This window comes from Coenobita brevimanus, chromosome 79 (assembly GCF_032717465.1).
Source record: "Coenobita brevimanus isolate Jiangsu-jjx chromosome 79, ASM3271746v2, whole genome shotgun sequence".
Lineage (NCBI taxonomy): Eukaryota > Metazoa > Arthropoda > Malacostraca > Decapoda > Coenobitidae > Coenobita > Coenobita brevimanus.
The window spans coordinates 31,603,639-31,621,370 of record NC_137032.1 but is presented as its reverse complement, the minus strand read 5'-3'; the positions used below and the strand labels follow the sequence as shown (position 1 = coordinate 31,621,370).

At 40.1% G+C, this 17,732-nt stretch overlaps 1 protein-coding gene across 1 annotated transcript; it reads left to right on the top strand.

Moving 5' to 3' along the window:
- The first annotated feature begins 1,920 nt into the window (after window positions 1-1,920).
- Window positions 1,921-17,504, top strand: LOC145409078 (phospholipase A and acyltransferase 3-like). The gene is made up of 4 exons (XM_080279625.1): window positions 1,921-1,984; window positions 5,952-6,060; window positions 6,734-7,043; window positions 17,333-17,504. The coding sequence occupies exons 1-4, from the start codon at window positions 1,970-1,972 to the stop codon at window positions 17,502-17,504; spliced, it is 606 nt and encodes a 201-aa protein (XP_080135751.1). The 5' UTR covers window positions 1,921-1,969.
- Window positions 17,505-17,732: the final 228 nt, after the last annotated feature.

Sequence of the window (17,732 nt, the reverse complement as noted above, 5' to 3'; positions counted from 1 at the left end):
AGTTGCTAGCTCCCTCCACCCCCCCCATCCTGGAGCCGAGTGGGCCATCTCTCTCTCTCTCTCTCCCCCCCCACAGGTGTGGTTCCCCTGAGGAGTAGCAGCTGGAGGAGCTCTGGCAAGGTCCTGTGCCCTACAGCCGATGCCTGGGCAACGCCCCTCGCTGTCAGACTCGACAGGGATGGGACGCCGCAGGCAGCTCCTGATGGTGACTTGACCCTTCAGGGACCGCAACCCCCAGACGCCCAGGGGCGCCCCTAGGACCCCAGGGCACAACCTTCCCAGCCCCATCCGCAGGCGGTCCTCCTCCAGGAGCGGGTGCAGACAAGCACAAAAATGTCAAAAAACGCTCTATCTCGCAATGTTCAAGTAAAAAAAAAAAAAAAAATCCTGGATCCGCACCAAAATTTAATGGAGTCTATTCTGGGCTAAGGCTCATTCTTCTACCAAGTTTTGTGGAAATCCGTCCAGTAGTTTTTGTGTAATCTTGCTCACAAACCAACCAACAAACGGACAGGGGTGGAAACAACCTCCTTGGCAGATGTTATTTTATATATATATCTATATATATATATATATATATATATATATATATATATACAGAGAGAGAGAGAGAGAGAGAGAGAGAGAGAGAGAGAGGATGGATTTCAGTGATTACCTATATTGGGTATAACTTAAGTGATACCAAATCTTATCTTTACTTACGTGATGGGGTACGGGTGAAATTCTCTCTCTCTCTCTCTCTCTTTCTTTCTCTATGTATATGTACTGTGCATATACGGTAGGCTACAGGTAGATGGATAGGCATAGACAGGTGTAGATATAGGTAGTACAGAGAGGAAGAAAGAGGAAGGGAAGGTCAAACACAACCGACCCGAGCTTGTAGGACTACGCAATGTGTGTGTGTGTGTGTGTGTGTGTTCGCTTATGTATCGATCTGCCTCCCAATTTCATTTTTTATATTTAATCTCTCATTCTCTCGTCTCGCTCTATCTCCCTCCCACCGTCTCACCCTCCTTCCCCAGACCCCCCCTCTCTCTTCCTTCCAAAACGTTCCGGCACCTCTATGTATATCTTTATAAAACGCTTACCCCCTCTCCAGTGATGTCACTCCTATGTTTTTCCACCTAGATCTATGTTATTCTGCCTCGGCCTAGGTATCCTTTTTTTTTTTTTTTTTTTTTTTTTTACAAAACCATTAATCTATGTTTGTTTTGGAGATTTGGGGCTCACATGTTAAATATTCGATTATTGTCCTTGTTACTGATAATTTCTTCGCATACCTGTCCGAAATTATTTGTTATGTAATGCTCGTTCATCCTCTCCCAACATCTTCCCTCTCCCGGGCCCGGGCCCCACCGCGGAGAGTATTAGTCTGAGAGTGACAGGAACGACTCCTGTACGAAACGCGTTGGTTGGACCGTACTGGTGTTGGTGGGGCGCGTCACAGCGCGTGGCCTGCGCTGCGTTGCCAGACGTGCGATAATTATCGCAAAATGCGATTTATTTGCACACTTTGAGATGTATGCGATAATGCGATAACTTTTTTGATAGTATTTAGTACGGTGTATACTAAGCTTATACTGTTAATTTTATGTATTTTTCATCTATTTTTTTTTTTTTTAACCCTGTTTAGATGATTTTGAGGTAGCTGTCTAAGCTTTTTTCATTTCTGGGAGTGGCAACACTGCCCCTCTCTCTACTCTTGTTCCAGTCGCTGGGAGAAAGTGAGTGAGGAAGAAGCAAGCGTGAACATACCGAAGACGAGGTGAAGAACAAGGGAGTCCTTAATAACACTGGAGAACAAACCTACAGAATTAAAGCATAGATATTTAACAAGTGGAAGAACAGAACAGTTACAAAACTGAAGGAGAGAATACTGAAGAGAGAAAACAGGAGAACACTGAAGGAAAGAGAACAAAGGAGAGAACGCAGGAGAGAACACTGAAGAACACATACTTTAGTGAGAAGAATGGCTTCTCGGAGGGTAAGTGAAGGTTCAGTATTTTTTAGAATATCTCACCACCACGCTTCACCACAATTAACTAACACACCTCACTGTCACACTTCGCCCTTCCCATCACCACACACGACTACGTCACTTCACACTTCGCCACCACACTTCACCATTCCCAGCAAAACATCACCACTTTACCACACTTCACCACACTTCGTCACCACATTTCATCCTTCCCACCACCACACCACCACCTCACTTCACCACACTTCATCATACACTTCGCCACCACACTTCTCCCTTCCCACCACTACACATCAGCACCACACACCACCACTTCTAGAATAGTTATCCCTCTCACCGCCACACTTCACCACACCACCACCACCACCACACTTCATCTTTCGCACCACCACCCATCATCCTCTCCTCTTCCACCACCACACCACCACCACACTTCACCCTACTCACCACCACACTTCACGCCTATAGTTTGTGCACTTTAACCTGGCCTAAAATTACAATATGTCCCTTTAGCCATTTTCAATGCTGCTGCAGGAGATTAGCACTAGAATATGATGCTAGGCAGATGCTAACGTAGGAATGTAATGCTGTAGTGCTGTAACGAAAGAATGTATTACCGTACTAGTGTGACGAAAGAATGTAATGCTGTAGTACTGTATTATTATGCCACTGTGCTACGCTATGTAATTTAAATTGCAAAAGGGAGTTTATCTATCAATTGCCAGACATCATAATTCCGTAAGGGGTGGCCATTTGACTTTGAGTTAGTTTTACTGGGAAGGGCACTAACCCTCCACCAACCCACTTGTTGACACGTAGGAAGCACGTATGGTTTGATTATATGGTTACCACCCAGCGTTATAAATGGTTTCTTGGCTTACAGGAAACCATTTGGCCTGTCATTCAGTGTAAAAAGAAATGCAATAAGATGTGACAGGAAAGATGGGAGAAATAGGGAGGAGGGCAGGCATAGAAAAAGAATAAAGCCTAAGGAAGAAGTAGGCAGCACTACATCAAGTGAGTGGATGATGGTTGCCATTAACCCCCCCCCCAAAAAAAAAAAAGATTTTCGATACTGATAAACCCCAGACGATTGTACTTAGGGAAAGGCGGTGGGAGTGAGCTGTGGGTAGAGCAGTCAAATGATGAGTGACAGAGCGAGCTGGAAGCGTTTTGTCTGCGGCAACCCTTTGCGGGATTAGGGCGTCGGGCTATAGATAGAAAATATGGAAGAAGGTGGCTTGTCTGGTGCCCAGTTTTTGAATAAATTGAAACGGACACAAATCCTTTACTTATGGACCAATTTAGACCAATCAAAAATCATTCTGAAGTACAATTCAAGCTTGAAAAACGTAATTTTTCTCTTTCATGGCTCACAAGAAATGTGCAGTTGAACAAAAAGTGTTTAGTTCACAAGTTTTCCCACTGCCCATATACAGTATATACCTAATATGAAAAAATCCAAGAGAGTAAGTTTGTAGAGCATAAAAATCGGAGTGAAATAAGCTATGAATGATGAATATTGGTCGACAAATAATGGTGTTACGGTGTTTTCTGCCACATTAAAGCTGTTTACAAAGTTTCCCGTTTTCTCAGGGTTTCCAATCCCTTTGAGAAAACTGAGAAAGCATAAAGACAAGGGTAAACAATACCAAAGTTCCCGCAACCCCCTATGAACGCATTTTCCCTTTTTTTTTTTTTTTTTTCTTTGCACACACTGCATCGCTCCGGTGCTGCGGCGCTACCCATCCCCCCCCCCCCCCGGTAATATATATTTATTTCATGATATTTATGGCTTTTATATGCAGATAAGATAAACATCATAACTGTCAAGTGGAGGACCTACAGATACTGAAAACAATATATAAAGATAGATTTCTTGGTCAAATTTCACTGACAAGATCCTTTTAAAGGCCAAACATCCTCAGTTCTGAGATTTATTTTTCTCAGTGCAAAGAGTGGACAAGACACGGAATTTCTCCAGAACAGTAGTGGTGATGGAGCGGGAGGAGGAAGAGGAGGAGGAAGTTCTAATATAACATACTGGTGATGGAAAAGGAGGAGGAGGAGGTAGTTCTAATATAAGGCACTTTCTGGCTACCGTATGTGATTGGGAGCACCTAGTAATATGATTTATCTGAACGAAATTTTGGACAGAGGGAGGGATGTAAGTTGGGGGGAGGGCAGGGAAATGGCAGGGGACGAGGCAACATTTTTTTTTTTTTTTTTTTAATGCAGTAACAGTTCCCTCCAAGAGAAAAACAAAATACAATAGAGAGCCAAATTCAAGATCCGATCATTTTGAGATGCCTGGACACACTGCGTTTGAAAGACTGGAGATCATAGGCAGCAGGAAATACAGATAGAGGGAGACAGTTCCAGAGCTGACCTGTTGCATAAATGAAAGACTGGGAGTAACGGTTAACTCTTGCATTAGAGAGTTGGACAGAAAAGGGATGAGAGTTTGCTGCCAGACGGGTGCTACGCGCACGTCGTAGAGGTGGAGGAATGCAAGCAGACAGTTCAGAGGAGCAGTGACCATTAAAGTAGCGATAGAAAAGAGATAAAGATGCAACAGTGCGGCGAAGAGACAGAGGTTGAAGGGAGTCAGTAAGAGGAGGAGAGTTAATGAGACGAAAAGCCTTTGACTCCACCCTATTGAGAAGAGCTGTGTGTGGGGAGCCTCCCCACACATGAGAGTTGTACTCCACACAGGGGCGGATAAAACCCCTGTATAGAGACAACAATTGTGCAGGGGTAAAGAAAGAGCGGAGTCGGCTTAGCACACCCAATCTTTTGGAAGCAGATTTTACAAGAGATGTAATATGATCTTTCCAAGATAAGTCCCGAGTAAATGAAACCCCAAGCATGTTCAAGGATGATGCAGGATTAAGCTGAATATTATTAAACATTAATGGGTATACCTGTGCAAGATTTTGTCGGGTTGATAGGTGTAAGAACTGAGTCTTAGATGTATTAAAGACAACTATATTATTTTTACCCCAGTCAGAGATACGAGCCAAGTCAGACATTAGGTGTGCCATAGCCTCATCCCTTGTTTCTTGAAGTAACTGTTGAGATGGGCGTTGCGGGAACCGAATGGAAAGGTGAAGGGTGGAGTCATCAGCGTATGAGTGGATAGGGTTAGATGTACAGCTTAGAAGATCATTGATGAATAAAAGGAAGAGAGTTGGTGACAGGACAGAGCCCTGAGGAACACCACTGTTGATAGATCTAGGAGAAGAACGATGGCCGTCTACAACAGTGGCTATAGAACGACCAGAAAGGAAGCTAGCGATGAAGGCACAGATAGAAGGATAGAAACCGTAGGAGGGCAGTTTGGAAATTAAAGATTTATGCCAGACTCGATCGAAAGCCTTTGAGACATGGAGGCGATTTGTTTGTGGCCACCCCTTACAGGCGTCAGACAGATACAGTAAACCTTCTTCCAAACCAGCTTTCTGGCAAGATAAAGTTTTTAATTATTATTTTACTGATTACAAATTTTTAAAAATTAACTGGGGAGTAAGGCACGTATAGGAGGGACTTACTTTGAGAGGAATTAAGTGTCCTAGCTCAACAGGTCAGCTATTTATTTTTTTAGCGCCCAAGGTTGGATATTTTCTGAACAAACCTCGTATTTCACCACTAGTAAGCCCTCCTGAAGTTAAATAAAATCGTCTGGCGATAGGAAATTTAAAAAAAAATGGATGTAACTCCTGGAATTAAATAAAATCGTCTAGTGATAGGAATTTTAAAAAATTGTAACCCTCCTAAAATTACATAAAATCGTCTAGTGATAGAAAATTTTAAAAAATGTATGTAACCCTCCTGAAGTTAAATAAAATCGTCTGGTGATATAAATTGTAAAAAAAATATATGTAACCCTCCTGAAATTACATAAAATCGTCTGGTGATAGGAAAAAAAAAAAATATGTTTAAGATTTTTTCCTTCTCTTCTTCGTGCCAAAAGAGACGGCAGGAACCACAGCCTGGGGACCTGATTGAGATAATTCGTCCCATGTACCAGCACTGGGCCATCTACGTCGGTGATGGGTATGTGGTCCATCTCGTACCCCCTAGTAAGTATCTCTATCTATCTGTCTATCTATCTTCGTCTTTATCAGTCTGTCTATCTATTTCTGTATATCTTTGTTTTTGTTTACCTATTAAGCTAAATTTATGCCATTGTCTTTATCAGTCTACCCATCTATATATCTTTGTCTACCTATCTACGTCTTTGTGTCTGTCTATCTATCTAGCTACCTATTTATCTGTGTTTATCAGTGTATTTCTCTTTATCTATCTGTGTGTATCAGTCTGTCTGTCTGTCTATTAGATGGGAAGGGCTATGGTGTTCATCTCATCCCTCTAAGTAAATTTCCCTCTTATCACAACTACAGTGTTACATAATCACTCCATCTGTGTTTACAAAATATATTTATAATCATTCAAATCCTCTCCACTAGGCAATTCTAATCTCAACTATAACATTGTTTAATCATTCCTCTATGTATACAAAACCGTAATATGCAAAGTCTTTCTACTAGGAAATTCTTAATTATGAGATGCAAGGATAGAGTGGAGAGGTCTATGAGGGAGGGGTGTGTGAGCTGAGATGGGGGGAGGGCAGCAAAATGGTTGGGGACAGGGCGACATGGAGGCGATTTGGTTGTGGCCACCCTTTACGGAATTAAGGCGTCTGGCTATAGATACCAGTAGACGGATGGAATTATGGAAGCGTAATATCCGCAGGTGAGGTGCCGACTTCGGGGTCAGGAAGCATCATGTCGGTGGTGTGTGATAGAGCTGTGGTGAGGAAGCAGCTGTTGAGGGAGGCGGTAGGCAACAACGAGTACCGCATCAACAACATCATGGACGGGCAATATAGACCTCGTCCCGTCTCCGAGATCGTACGCAGCGCTGAAATGCAGGTGGGTCGGACGCTTTCCTACAGCATCACGTCCAAGAACTGCGAGCACTTTGTCACCGAACTTCGATATGGCAGAGCGGAATCCCGGCAGGTGTGGCATGAATGGATCTCCTTAGTTATTAGTCAAACCAGGTGTGTGAGTGAACGGGCAAGAAGAGAAACTGTCAGTATTTCTTTTCCTCTTTCTTTTCTTGTCCTTTCCTTTCTTAAACTTACAGTATTTTTAACTGTACTCCACACACCAGAATTTGCTTGGGATATTCAGCTGTGGCTAAGTAAATCACTGTTCTGTGTTACGACATATTACAGCACACACACACACACACACACACACACACACACACACACACACACACACACACACACACACATAAAACTCCCCCCTCTCACCCCGCCTCCCTTCTTCAGGTACAAAGAACATGGCTATGGTTAATAATAGCAGGAATAGCTGCTGCTGGTTGGGCCCTGCTAATCAGCCTCATCACCCGCGGCAGACGAAGGCAGCAGCAGTAACCCCAGAACCCAGCAGAACGTAGCAGTATACCAAGCTGGAAGTTTCAGCTATGAGTTTCGCCAGACTGGGAGCTGTGTCAATTTGGGAATTTCAACATTTTGGGAGTGTCAACATTATGGGAGTGTCAACATTATAGGAGTGTCAACAATTTGGGAGTGTCAACAATTTGGGAGTGTCAGCATTATGAGAGTATCAACATTTTGGGAGTGTCAACATTTTGGGAGTGTCAACATTATGGGAGTGTCAACATTTTGGGAGTGTCAACAATTTGGGAGTGTCAACAGCCTGGGGGGGTGGGGTTGTCAGTTTAAGTTTGGCCTGCTAGTGTGGGTGCCAGTGTGTGGTCGACTGAATGTGCCCTCAGGTATCGGTTGCCGACTCATACATCTGTGTTTACTTCAGAACTCTTTGCTATTGACAAAGCCATAGACTATGCTCTCAATTCTAGGCATGACTCATTTGTCATATTTTCAGATTCAAAATCAGCCCTTCAGGCAATTGCATCTTGCACTACGGACTCTCACGAGATCCAGGGCCGCATCGTTAATAAGTTGCATTCATGCAACAAGTCATTCACGCTGATCTGGGTGCCTGGTCATTGTCGTATCTACGGCAATGAGCAGGCTGACTTACTAGCAAAGTCGGCTGTAGAGCTCGAGGAGACTTGGGACGTTCCTCGTGATCTACGGTCGAGTCTATCTCTCGGAAAGAAATCAATAAATCTTCTGTGGCAAGGTCAGTGGACCAGACTAAATATTCCAACTTGTAAGCCGTACCTGGGCGACTGGGGCACTGCCAACCGTCCCAGTCGCCTAGAAGAAAAAGTGTTGGCACGGTTACGGCTTAATGCCACCATTTTAACCCACATAAAACCATATATGGAAAGACGCTTCCCACCGCACTGTGACATCTGTAATGCGGTGTTATCTATCAGTCATATCATCCTGCGCTGTCGGCGATTTATTCGTGAACGTGCTTCACTTATAAATTACTGCGGCGCAGTAGACGTCCCCTTCACCCTTTCCACCATCCTGGGTGATGGGGACATTGTTATGACTGATAAATTGATGGCTTTCTTGAGAGAGACCGGACTGATCAGAGTGATGTGACTTTTTTACTGTGTGGTTATGGTTTTTATGAACAGTAAATATGTATATATTGTAATATTAATTAGGGTTGACAGTTGACATATTTTAAATAGTTCCTCCTCCCACCGATCTATTTCTAATATTGATGTCCCCTACATTAAGCCAAGTTCCTCGCCTGACAGTCACCAGCTGATGAGTGCAAGTGTGCAATATAGGAAGGTATTGGGCACTTGCAGTCGATGGTGGTCTGCTGGGCGAGGTTCTTCATTTTCGGTACAAATTATGTAAATACATTATATTATCTTGCTTAAGTTATTCTAATTAGGGACGACAGCTGACGTATATGGAAATGTTCCTGACTCGTCTGGTTCCGTTTCATGTATTGATGTCCCCTATATTAGGTTGTGCCTCGACTGACAGTCACCAGGTGATGAGTGCAGGTATGTGATGTAGAAAGGCATTACATATCTGCAGTCGATGGTGTTCTGTTAGTCGAGGTATTTTTACCATTAGTGTAGGTCTAGCTATTTGTCTCTGTAGGATTTAGTATAGGTTAGCGATTTTTCTGTTAGGTGATTAGTTTTAGGGTCTTTAGATTAGTTTTTCTTTATAATATAAGGTATAAAAAATATGAAACCAAGAAAAAAAAAATAAAGATTAAAATTATTATATATATATGTGCGTTTGCATGAAAGTGTGTCTGTATGTATGCATGGAAGCGTGTGTGTGTGTGTGTGTGTGTGTGTGTGTGTGTGTGTGTGTGTATATGTTTGTATATATATGTATATATGTTTAAATGTATATACATATATATATATATATATATATATATATATATATATATATATATATATATATATATATATATATATATATATATATGGCCCTATTAACCAGGGGCTTCGGCCCGAATGGTTGATAGGCCAGGGAAAAAAAAAAAAATCCTGAGTGAGTTAACGGCTTGAGCTAGACCGGTGTGTTGCACTGCTATGTTCTGGGGATATTATTATAATATAGTAGTTTACCTGCCATACGTAAGTTAATGTTTATTGTCAGCACATGATAGATTTATTAGGGTCTTTTGACATTGCCATTATTTATAAGAATTATTGATTTAGAATCACTGTTATTGCCCTAGCTAATGTCACACGTTATATTAGTGTTAAGTCTTTATTTTTATGCCAGGTCTGTATTGCAAGTCCCCAGAGGTTTTACAACCCAAGGGCTAGTTTATGTTCTGGTTTATCTTTATTATTAACATTCGGAACTTTAGGATAACTTCTGCAAGAGCTAGTTTGGCAATCCTGTTTGAACCTGTTTGTTTTTGTTCTTGTAGCTTTAAGTTAGTGTTAAGTAAACTAATTTAAGTATTTTTAATTGCCTATTTCATTCCTCCTTTTGGTCATTGGTATGTTTTACACTTTATCACCATTTTCCCCTATTTAAGCTTACGACTTGGTGTGGCTAACTGCCACTTGGTATTCTAAAATTTCCGTTGCGCACTTTACAGGCTATCAGATAGTCCTTTAGCCCCTCCATGTCGTAACTCTCTCTCTCTCTCTCTCTCTCTCTCTATATATATATATATATAAGGCAGTATATTTTGTTATTTTGCTATGTAATCTTTCATTACATAAAAGATGAATTATTGTTGTTATATTAGTTCAAATTCCCCCTCCATCTCCCCCTTCTTTCTTTTTCTGTTTTACCTTCATAAACATGAATCTCTCTCTCTCTCTCTCTCTCTCTCTCTCTCTCTCTCTCTCTCTGTTTTACTCTACTAAACACAATAAAAGACAGTTCAAGAAAAAAAAGAAAAGAAAAATCCGAATCAGAAAATCAGTGACTGAAAAAGTAATAATAATAATAATCATAAGAAAATAATGGAGTTAAAAACAAAAAAATAATGATTTAAAAAAGATGAATATAAGCGTTGGTCAATGAAAGATGATTTGTTAAGCAGTTGACACACACACACACACACACACACACACACACACAAAGCAAAAAAACACCAATATATATTAAAAAAAACGCAGTACAGAGAAGCTTAGCCAGTCCGGAAAAATCTCACTTTACACGAGGGCTCAAAGAAAATGGAAATCATAACACTGTAACAATACCATAGTTGGCCCTAAAATAGTTTTCTGTGATGGTTGCTAGGAAACGCTAACTATTCGAACCTCCTCCTCCTCCTCCTCCTCCTCCTCCTCCATCATCAATCATCAATATTCATCATCATCATCATCATCATCATCCATCCATCCATCATCCATCCATCATCCATCATCCATCCATCATCCATCATCCATCCATCCATCCATCATCCATCCATCCATCCATCCATCATCCATCATCCATCATCCATCCATCCATCCATCATCCATCATCCATCATCCATCCATCCATCATCCATCATCCATCATCCATCCATCATCCATCCATCCATCATCCATCCATCCATCATCCATCATCCATCATCCATCCATCATCCATCCATCCATCCATCATCCTTCCATCCATCATCCATCATCCATCCATCCATCATCCATCCATCATCCATCATCCATCCATCCATCATCCATCCATCATCCATCCATCCATCCATCCATCATCCATCATCCATCCATCCATCCATCATCCATCATCCATCCATCATCCATCCATCCATCATCCATCCATCATCCATCATCCATCCATCCATCCATCCATCCATCATCCATCCATCCATCCATCATCCATCCATCCATCCATCCATCATCCATCCATCATCCATCCATCCATCATCCATCCATCCATCATCCATCCATCATCCATCCATCCATCATCCATCCATCATCCATCCATCATCCATCCATCACCCATCCATCATCCATCATCCATCCATCATCCATCCATCACCCATCCATCATCCATCCATCATCCATCATCCATCCATCCATCATCCATCATCCATCCATCCATCATCCATCCATCATCCATCCATCCATCATCCATCCATCATCCATCATCCATCCATCATCCATCATCCATCCATCATCCATCATCCATCCATCCATCCATCATCCATCCATCCATCATCCATCCATCCATCATCCATCCATCATCCATCCATCATCCATCCATCATCCATCCATCCATTATCCATCCATCCATCCATTATCCATCCATCATCCATCCATCATCCATCCATCATCCATCATCCATCATCCATCCATCCATCCATCCATCATCCATCCATCCATCATCCATCCATCATCCATCCATCCATCATCCATCCACCATCAATCATCCATCCACCATCAATCATCCATCCACCATCCATCATCCATCCACCATCCATCATCCATCCATCCATCATCCATCCATCCATCATCCATCATCCATCCATCCATCATCCATCATCCATCCATCATCCATCCATCCATCATCCATCCATCATCCATCATCCATCCATCATCCATCATCCATCCATCCATCCATCATCCATCCATCCATCCATCATCCATCCATCCATCCATCATCTATCCATCCATCATCCATCCATCCATCCATCCATCATCCATCCATCATCCATCATCCATCCATCCATCCATCATCCATCATCCATCCATCATCCATCCATCCATCATCCATCATCCATCCATCATCCATCCATCCATCATCCATCCATCATCCATCCATCCATCCATCATCCATCCATCCATCCATCATCCATCCATCCATCCATCATCCATCATCCATCATCCATCCATCCATCATCCATCATCCATCCATCCATCATCCATCATCCATCCATCATCCATCCATCATCCATCATCCATCCATCATCCATCCATCCATCATCCATCATCCATCCATCCATCATCCATCCATCATCCATCCATCCATCCATCATCCATCCATCATCCATCATCCATCATCCATCCATTTTCCATCATCCATCATCCATCATCCATCCATCATCATCCATCCATCCATCATCCATCCATCCATCCATCCATCATCCATCCATCCATCCATCCATCATCCATCCATCCATCCATCCATCATCCATCCATCCATCCATCCATCATCCATCCATCCATCATCCATCCATCCATCCATCCATCATCCATCCATCCATCCATCCATCATCCATCCATCCATCCATCCATCCATCATCCATCCATCCATCCATCCATCATCATCCATCATCAATCATCATCATCAATCATCATCATCATGGACTGATTGACTGACTGATTGCATTAATAAGGTCATGACAGTTACAACAGAGGTCACTGCTTCCGTGCAATAAGAGTAAAAAGAGTAAAAAAGAGTAAAAAGAGTAAAAAGAGGCAAAAAAGGTAAAAATGAGTAAAAAGTAAAAAAAGGAAAAAGGAGTAACAAAAGACGAGTAACAAAGAGTAATAAGAGAAAAAAGTAAAAAGGTAAGAGTAAAAAGAGTAAAAAAGTAAAAGAAAGTAAAACAAGCGTAAAAGGGTAAAAAAAAAAGAGTAAAAGTAAAAGTAAAAAAGTAAAATGCAGAACAACGATAAGAGTAAACGGGTAAAAAAAGATAAAAAAAGAGTAAAAACGAGTAACAAGAGTAAAAAGGGTAAAAAAAGAGTAAACAACAGTACAAAGTAACAAAGTAAAAAGAGTAAAACGCAGAACAAGGATCAAAAAGAGTAAAAAAGGGTAAAAATGTAAAAAAAGAGTAACGAGTACACAGGTAAAAAGAGTAAAACGCAGAACAAGGATTAAAAAGGGTAAAAAGAGTAAAATGAGTATAAAAAGGGTAAAAAGAGTAAAATGAGTAAAAAAAAGAGTAAAAAGAGTAAAACGCAGAACAAGGGAAAAGTAAAAAAGGGTAAAAAAAAAAGGAAAAACGAGTAAAAAAAGAGTAACATGAGTACAAAAGGGGTAAAAAAGAGTAAAAAGTAGTAAAAAAAAATAGAGTAAAAAAGTAAAAAAAAAAGTAAGAGTAACAAGAGTAAAAAAGGGTAAAATATATTAAAAAAAGAGTACCGTAAAACGAGTAAAAGTAAAACGCAGAACAACGATAAAAAACAGGCATCTAAATCCAAACACACAATTAAAAAAATAAAACAAATAAAAATAATCACCAAACATTTAAAACTGGTCTAGTAGGAGCCATAATATGCGTCCTCGCCCTGAAGAGGCTTAATCAACAACACTATCTTTAATCAACAACACTATCTTTAATCAACACTATCTTTAATCAACAACACTATCTTTAATCAACACTATCTTTAATCAACACTATCTTTAATCAACACTATCTTTAATCAACAATACAGTTTTTAATCAACACTATCTTTGATCAACACTATCTCTAATCAACACAATCTCTAATCAACACAATCTCTAATTAAAACACTATTTTTAATCAACAACACTATCTTTAATCAACAACACAATCTTTAATTTCGACACTTACTCTTCCCTCTCGTCACCATCTGAAATGAGAGAAAATTGTGATATAAATTGTCTGGGTATTATACAGGATTAGCCGAAAATAGCGCTGCACTGGATATTCAAGTGTTTGTGTATTGCGAGTATGGCTGAGTCTGCTGGTGAGGGCGTGGGTGTGGCAGTGGGATAGGAAATGAATGTGATGCAGGATAGACACTGATAGCCCTGTCTGCTGGTGTGGGTGTGGGTGTGGCAATGGGAGTAGGAAATGAGCAAATGATGCAGGGTATGGGCGTGGGTGTGGCAGTGGGAGTAGGAAATGAATAAATGATGCAGGATAGACACTGATAACGCTGTCTGCTGGTGTGGGCGTGGGTGTGGCAGTGGGAGTAGGAAATGAATAAGTGATGCAGGATAGACACTGATAACGCTGTCTGCTGGTGTGGGTGGTGTGGCAGTGGGAGTAGATGAAAATATGATGCAGGGTGGATACTGATAAGACTGAGCCGTCCCCGAAACACACAAGAAATCGCACAGTGGAGTAGAAGTGTAGCGTTATATATGGACCACCCTGTACTTAGCGAATTCTAGTTGTCACTTAATCACAAACTATATCAAGCAACCTTTTCTTTGCCACTGATGTTCCTACACTCATTTTTCTCTAACTTGGCCTAAAAGTGCCATCTCTCCATCTTGAATAGTGAGTTGTAACAATAGATTAACTCTAGATTATGATGCTAGTCACGAAGAAGTGCTACTGAAAGGATAATACAGCTCCTCTCACTCACCTGCTGCATTCTCGTCCCCAGCTGGTCTCTCCGCTGGAACCAAATATCTTGTACTTTCACTTTTTCTGTATAATTTTCGCTTATTTTCACCATTTATTTAATTTATCGCTCAGCCACTTATTATTATTATTATTATTAATTATTATTATTATTATTATTATTATTATTAATTATTATTATTATTATTATTATTATTACTGTATGATTATTATTATCATTATTATTATTATTATTATTATCATTATTATTATTATTATTATTATAATTATTATTATTATAATTATTATTATTATTATTATTATTATTATTATCGCTCTTTCATCACTTCATATACTTCATCACAATTTTCATCACTCATCACTTTCTTCATTTAATTCATTAGGATTATTTATTGATTATACTTATCATCTTATCACTTTCATCATCATTTACTTCATCATTTTCATCACTCATCAGTGTCATCACTACATTTACGCCATCACTTATAATTTTCATCACTCATCAATTTCATCACTTAATTTCTGACTTCATAAGGATTTTAAAATTATTGTATTCATCACCACTTACTTCATCACACAGTTTTCATCACTTATCAATATTATCACTATTTTTACTTTATTATGATTTTTTGCTTATTTTCATCACCTTATCAGTTTCATCCCTTAAATTTCATCACATCTTTCATCACTGTTATTATCTTTTTATTTACATTTACACCACTAATCAATATCAGTTTTTCAGTCTAACAGTTTTCCAATCTATCTATTTCTTCAATCTATCAATTTCCCAGTCTATCTTTTTCAGTCTATCAATTTTTCATTCTATCAATTTTTCAATCAATCAATTATCCAATCTATGTTTTTTCAATCCATCAATTTTTCAGTCAATTTTCCAATCTATCTATTCTTCCAATCTATCAATATTTCAGTCAACTTCTCAATCTATCAATTTTTCCATCCACCGGCATCAATTTTTCAATATATCAATTTTCCAGTCTACCAATTTTTCCATCTATCGATTTTCAATCTTCCAATCAATATGAATTTTTCATAATTTTATCTATCTATCTATTGCCAGACGCTTTAATCCCTTATACAGGGTGGCCACAAACAAATCGCCTCCACGTCACCCTGTCCCCCGACATTTCACTGCCCTGCTCCCGGTTCACACCCCTCTCTCATATACCTCTCCACTCCATCCCTTCATCTCATCCTTGGCCTTCCCCTCTCTCTCTCCCCCTCCACCTCACTCACATACACTCTCCTCGCCAGTCTCTCACTCTCCATCCTCTCCACATGGCCAAACCATCTCGATGTGTTTCTCCTAACGCTTCCTATCACATCCACATCCACACCACAACGCTCCTTCACATCCTCATTTGTCAGCCTCTCTCCATGTGACTCCACAGGCTCCGCTCAAATAACTCCTTTCCACTGCTCTTACTCTCGACATGTGTCCTTCCAACAAGGTCCAAGCTTCACTTCCATACGTTAGAGTTGGTATCACAATACTGTCATGTAATAACTTTTTCACTTCCATGCTCACTTCCCTGTTTCTTATCACTGCCTTCAAGGAACCAGCAACCTTTCTTTCTTGTTGTACCCTTTCAAGCGCTTCACCCTCCAAACTTCCATCCTTATTCATCACACTACCCAAGTACTTAAACGTACTCACATTTTCCATTTCCTCACCATCCAACCTCACTATACTGTACATTCACTGACTTCAGTTATAAATTCATATACGTCATTAACTATCAATATTATTGTCATTATTTAATTTCTGTAAAATATAATTAACTTGATCACTCAAAAAAAAAAAAAACTAATTCCACCTCATTAATCAGTATTCTCCCTAGCGCCTCTTCCTTAGAGATTTCTGGATTTAGCAGGTTAACATCCAGATTATGTCGATATTGGAAGGGCTTACATTACAGGGAAAAGGTCAATAAGGTGTAATAGGCAAAATAAATCGCTTAGGGAGAGGCGTTAGGGAGCTTCCTTATCTGACTAGAGTACGGGTGGGTCAGATCGTTTCGTCAGTTTTCATCATATTTCGCCGCTTTTCTTTTATCAGTGTTGGCTAATTTCACCATTTCACACCCCGTTACGTTACCTATCGCTCAGTTAACCCCTTCGGTCCAATAACGTACTTATTTAACTTATTGTTTTCATTTTTTTTCTTATTACACTTTTAAATAAACGTCTAGAGTTAACTGGTCATATCCAACCCTCAAAAAGCAAAGTAAAATCCAAATAATCAAAGTAACATTCAAAGTAAAATATAAAGTAATATCCAAAGAAACATTCATAGTAATTTTCAAAGTAATATGCAGATTAATTTCGAAGTTAAATTAAAAACAATATTCAAAGTAAAATCCTGAGTAATATTCAAAGTAAAATCCAATGTAATATACAAGGTAATATTCAAAGTAATATCCAACGTAATATTCAAAGTAATGTCCAGTAATATTCAATCCTTCACTTCGAAAATTCTAACCAAAAATCTAAGTAAAATCGCTAGGGGGTTGCAAGAGTAAAATCATCTACGTAATCTTCCTGAAGCTGATGAAGGTGTCACCAACCAGCAAACATGACTGTGTTGGATCAGAACCGTGCCGATGCTGGCTTCTGATGGCCAGTGGTGTCAGAATGGTACAGAAAAGCCAGATGACCTGAATCGTCCCAGTGCAAGTGCCGACAACCGTTTGCACATAGATCCAGATTCGGTTCTGTTCTGGCCCAACATCATGTCTGTATCGGAAGCCAGTAATCAAATTTGAACCGGGGTAAGTAATCGGGCCAATTTACAAGTAAGTGTGTCTGGATAGCTCGAAATTAACAGATCTTGAAATTTACTTTTTCTTCTTTTGAGAGAATAACATTGTAAACTTTTATCCTTTAAATGCTTCTAAAAAAAAAAAAAAAAATCAGGATTCGAATCTTTGCCCTCTGAATGCCTAGAGTACACACCTGACAGCTGATTACTGAGTGGAGTCTCTTATCTATGA

Bases quoted from the DNA above. Each gene is read 5' to 3' on its own strand.
- LOC145409078 (XM_080279625.1), top strand. The intron at 6,061-6,733 runs GTAAGTATCTCT...TAATATCCGCAG, and splicing joins GGTCCATCTCGTACCCCCTA to GTGAGGTGCCGACTTCGGGG. The intron at 7,044-17,332 runs GTGTGTGAGTGA...GTGTTGGATCAG, and splicing joins TTAGTTATTAGTCAAACCAG to AACCGTGCCGATGCTGGCTT.